This window comes from Pinus tabuliformis, chromosome J, assembly GCF_031772625.1.
Source record: "Pinus tabuliformis cultivar Carrire ecotype Pingquan chromosome J, CPIR1, whole genome shotgun sequence".
Taxonomy (NCBI): domain Eukaryota; kingdom Viridiplantae; phylum Streptophyta; class Pinopsida; order Pinales; family Pinaceae; genus Pinus; species Pinus tabuliformis.
Genome location: NC_142295.1, coordinates 1,222,229,392 through 1,222,233,935, shown reverse-complemented (window position 1 = coordinate 1,222,233,935; position 4,544 = coordinate 1,222,229,392). Strand labels below are relative to the sequence as shown.

Below are 4,544 nucleotides of genomic sequence, written 5' to 3'. Positions count from 1 at the left end.
ACGTTTATATAACTTCCATTATCTTCGTCTATAAATTACTTATTAGCAAACTACTTATATAAATTACTCAATCTTTATCTATAAATTACTTATTGGCAAACTACTCATTTATGACACGCACCCTAAATAATTGGACCTCAAATTTAAAGTAATTTTTGTTCACCCTCAAATACCTTTGAGAATAAAAAATTGTTCCACAAAACGTCAAATTTCCGTGACCCAGACTCCAATTTTCACATTACACCGGGTATTCCGGTCCACCGATATGGCTCTGATGTACATTGCGCATTGCCTCAATAAGTCTGTACCCGTATATGATTTTCATGGAAAATGTTTTTTCTTCCACTATTGATAGCACGAAGCACAATGTATGTAAAACTTTGGATAACAAAAACTTTTCATCTGTAAAAACTTTGGATATCTTATATTTACCCCGAACATAATGTCTTGAAATCTGGGAAGCGCGCAATAAGACCCCAACTTTATTGTCCAATCAAAAATTACATAATAAATTTTATATTATTTTGTAATATGAAAACTTTGGCTAAAGTTGTGATGTACAGCAATATCAACGCACAATCGATTGCTAAGAGTCCCAGGCAGGGACTAATAACATAAAACTTTATGCAAAAATATAATATATATGAAATATAAAGCTGGTGTACAATATTTACGTGGTTGGTGGAGAATGTCGGTTAGTGGGAATGAAAATGTGTATGGATTGGCATCTGCTCGGTCAGTGGGGAATGCGTTTGAGGGAAGTTTACGTGACGGAAGGATATTGCCACGTATAAATGACTACTTCCAAGAATGTCGGTCAGTGGGAATGCAAATGTGTTTGGATCAGTGGGGAATGTGTTTCATGGAAGTTGGAATTAAAATTTCTATATATATATATATATAATCTAATTATCATTTTCATTTTTTTATTTAGGTTTTTGTGATTTATATTAAATCTTAAGAAAAAGATTTAGTAGTAATTATATAAGGAAAAGATTTGTTGGGTTTCTAACCATCCAGTGTGCTGTTTGAAAAGTTTCGATAAATCTTTTTCCTATCTATACTGGATGGTTTGAAACGTTTCAGCAAATCTTTTTCCTATATGATTACTACCAAACATTATTTCTTAACTATTATCTATATTAAATATGAGTTTTTATTCTATAATTTTGCAAATATATTGATTCTTAAAACTTATTATTATGCTACTATCTATAATTTTATGACTTTATTCACTTTGAAAATTTATTATTATATTAATTTATATTACCATTAAAATATTTGTTTACAATTAAAAATTATTTTCAATAAATTATGGATATGCATGTTTATTTTGAAATAGAGCTTCCATAATTTTAATTTAATTATTAATAATTATTAAGTGGATGGTAGATATTTACGTTGTAAGGCGTTTTTACGCCGTAAGGCGTTTCCCTCTGAAGTGAACTCCCCCAAATGCCTTTCTGTCCTAATCGTAACCGTTAGATATTTTGTTAGACGATTGAACAAAAATCAACCGTCTGATTAGCTGTCTGATTTAATAAATAAAAAATGTTTTAAAATATTAAAAACCTTGAAAAAACGTTTCACCTTTCACTTGACATCTGTGGGCTCACGGCTGAGCTTCAGGAAGAAGTTGCAACTTCCTGAGAGCATGCGAAAAGCCCCCCTGATTTTACAGTGTCGTCTGGACTGCATATTCTTGCAAGAAATATTTGCCTAGCCTTCACAGTTTGCAGGTTAGAAACTGTAGAATTTTCAGAGAGAAACAGTATTCAGAAACAGCGTGTCCGGGACAAACAAATTTCAGGAAATGCTTTTACAAGCAATTTGGCAGAGCAAAAGCCCGTCATTTTGTCATCTGCGTAGAAAAGGTATTCTGATATGCTATATCTTTAGAGCAGTTATTTTTTCTTTATATTTGTTTTCGTTAAATTGAGAGTTAGGGCTGTATAGCTAAGGATTTCAAATCATATCAAGTTGCAAATTTTAACTGAGATTGACAGGGCTGTTTTCAAAGATTGATTGTTTTGAATCATGTACATGCACATTTTCTTTAATTTTATAGCTGAGATTGCCAGGGCTGTTTTTCAATATTTTTTCAGTGTACGCTGTTTTTCTGCTTTTAAAGTTCAGTGTATTCTTTTTTTACAGTATTTGCATACTGGCATGAGTCTCCTCCGTCAATTCCACGGTTCTTAACTAACTTCCTCGGAATGTGCGATGTACTGGCAACTCTTTAACTTGTAAGCGATTTGTTAGAAGCAGTAGCGGGATTCAGTTATGTTTTGTCCGATTTGTTAGAGGCGGTAGAGGGATTCAGTTCTATTTTGTGAGATTTGTTAGAAGCGGTAGTGCTAATCAGTTATATATTTGTTTTTGAATATTTAGGTATGGTAACGAAACAAGAAAGGTGTTTTTAATCGTTTGTCTCAGGCAGTTCACCCCAGTGGACAAGATGAAGAGGTGGCAAAGAACTACTCAGACAACGGATCTTGAAATTCTAGACGGACGCGCTTCCTCGAAAGAATTGAGTTCTCCAAAGATAGAAGATGATCAGATATCGAAGTTGCAGAATCTCAATCAAATCCTTCTTAATGAAATCAAAAGCTTAAGAGATGAAAAGACTATTTTGTCAGATAAGTCGAAGAAAATTGAGAAAGATTTGAGAAAAGAACTTGCAAAGAAAGAGATGGAACATGAAGCTTCTATTTCAAAAGCTGAGACTCAATCGCAGGAAGGTCAGCACAAAATTCAGGCGATATCTGCAGAGTCAGAGGCAACACGTAAAGCTTGGGAACTGGAAAAGGCTGAGCTTTTATCACAGATTGCAGCAGCAAGAAAAGAGATAGAGGCCATTACTGAAGAACTAGTCCGAAAAAATGAACAAGCCAGAGTAGCTCCAACGGCTAAGCCATGGCTTACCTATTCTTTCCAACCCTTGGATATGACTGCTCTTCCTGGATATCCCAACAAGATGCCTGATGGATTTAATATTTGGCTGACCAAATTTTCAGGAAATAAAGTAATCACAGCGGTTGAACATATAGATAAATTTTGCAATTATATGGTTGTCTTTAATATTGAGGAAGAGGATGTGTTCATGACACTTTTTGCTCTTTCCTTGGAAGGGGCTGCTTTCTCTTGGTTCAGGGTTTTACCTGATAAAGACATCAATAGTTGGGAGCAATTCCGCGATTGTTTCATTTAAAGGTGGGCAACTAGGAAAAGTGAAACATCATTGCTTAGCCAGTTTTATAAGATAAAGAAGAAGAATTTTGAAAATGTTCACGAATTTAATCAAAAGTTTTTATAGTTTGCTCAAGATTATTGCCAATGACCTTAAGCCTTCACAACATCATGTTTTATTACAATATCTTAGTGCATTCGATGGAGATCTTGGCTACTATCTAACGAATAGACGTACTACAACTCTGGCTCAAGCCAGAGATAATGCTATCGAGCTTGAAGAAATTCTCTCTCGGCAAAAGGAGATTGAACCTCTATAGGAGGGGGTTTATTGTACCCTGAACCAGGGTGAAGCGCAGAAGCAAATAATTGAAAAAGGGATGGTTGAATATTGTAAATTTAACAATCAGGTTGAGTAGTCGAGCAGAAAAATTCAAGAATTGAAGCAAACACATGTCAGCCTACCGTAGTTAAAGGGAAGGGAAGCAGCAGAGCAAACTTGGATCAATTTATGCAGAAGTAAAGTATCACACTGTCAGTTGTTGAAAGAAAAAGGAGAGAAGCGAAAATCGTTGCACCGAGAGTGACATTATTCCATGTACATTTGATCAAAACTAGTGATGTTCTATTATATTTATAATGCTACTTATTCTGGGATGCTTATTGCTTGTTTCTGTGGTGCATTTCGAAAATATATGTGGCTTAAGAATTTGGTTTGATTGAATAGAAAACATAGAGAATAATCTGATAGTGTTAAACATCAATATTATGCGGGTTCAGTGTTAAAAGGAAGTAGTTTCATGATTCAACCGCTCCTCCTATTGGGAACTAGTACATATAATTCTCCAGCACTAAATGTCATCTATTTATATCAGAATCTTATATTTCCTTTGGTGGATACTGCCATTGACATGAATGTCTAACAATTTCCATGAGAATTAATCATATAACATTCAATTTTATTTTTTTCCATAAATTTATACTTGTCTTTGAGAATGTGCTGCACTTTCTATGGATCTATATAATAAGTCAATGTGTTGGCCAATAAATTGTAATAGATAGGTCAATATAAAGAATATGTTTAAAGATTGGTTTTAATTTCTTTGACTTGAGTTATGATAATTACCATTTATAGAGGTCAAATTTGGATACCTATTAATGATTTGATTTGACCTATGCTTAAAAAAGTTTTTAATAATGAAGATGCGGGTGATCTACTATTCAAGGTAGTTTCGCGAGTAGGGTATCTTATGTAGGACAAAGGCATTTTGAGGGCTAAGTTTCTCCATCTTCTCAAATCTATATGGTCAAAGCAATGTGGTTAGAAAAGTTAAAATTCCATACACTACACAATA

At 33.9% G+C, this 4,544-nt stretch overlaps 1 protein-coding gene across 1 annotated transcript; it reads left to right on the top strand.

Annotated features, from left to right (window-relative positions):
• Positions 1 to 1,622: 1,622 nt before the first annotated feature.
• LOC149231534 (uncharacterized) lies at positions 1,623 to 4,055 on the top strand. The gene is made up of 2 exons (XM_089376316.1): positions 1,623 to 1,874; positions 2,155 to 4,055. The coding sequence occupies exon 2, from the start codon at positions 2,459 to 2,461 to the stop codon at positions 3,209 to 3,211; it is 753 nt and encodes a 250-aa protein (XP_089232442.1). The 5' UTR covers positions 1,623 to 1,874; positions 2,155 to 2,458; the 3' UTR covers positions 3,212 to 4,055.
• Positions 4,056 to 4,544: the final 489 nt, after the last annotated feature.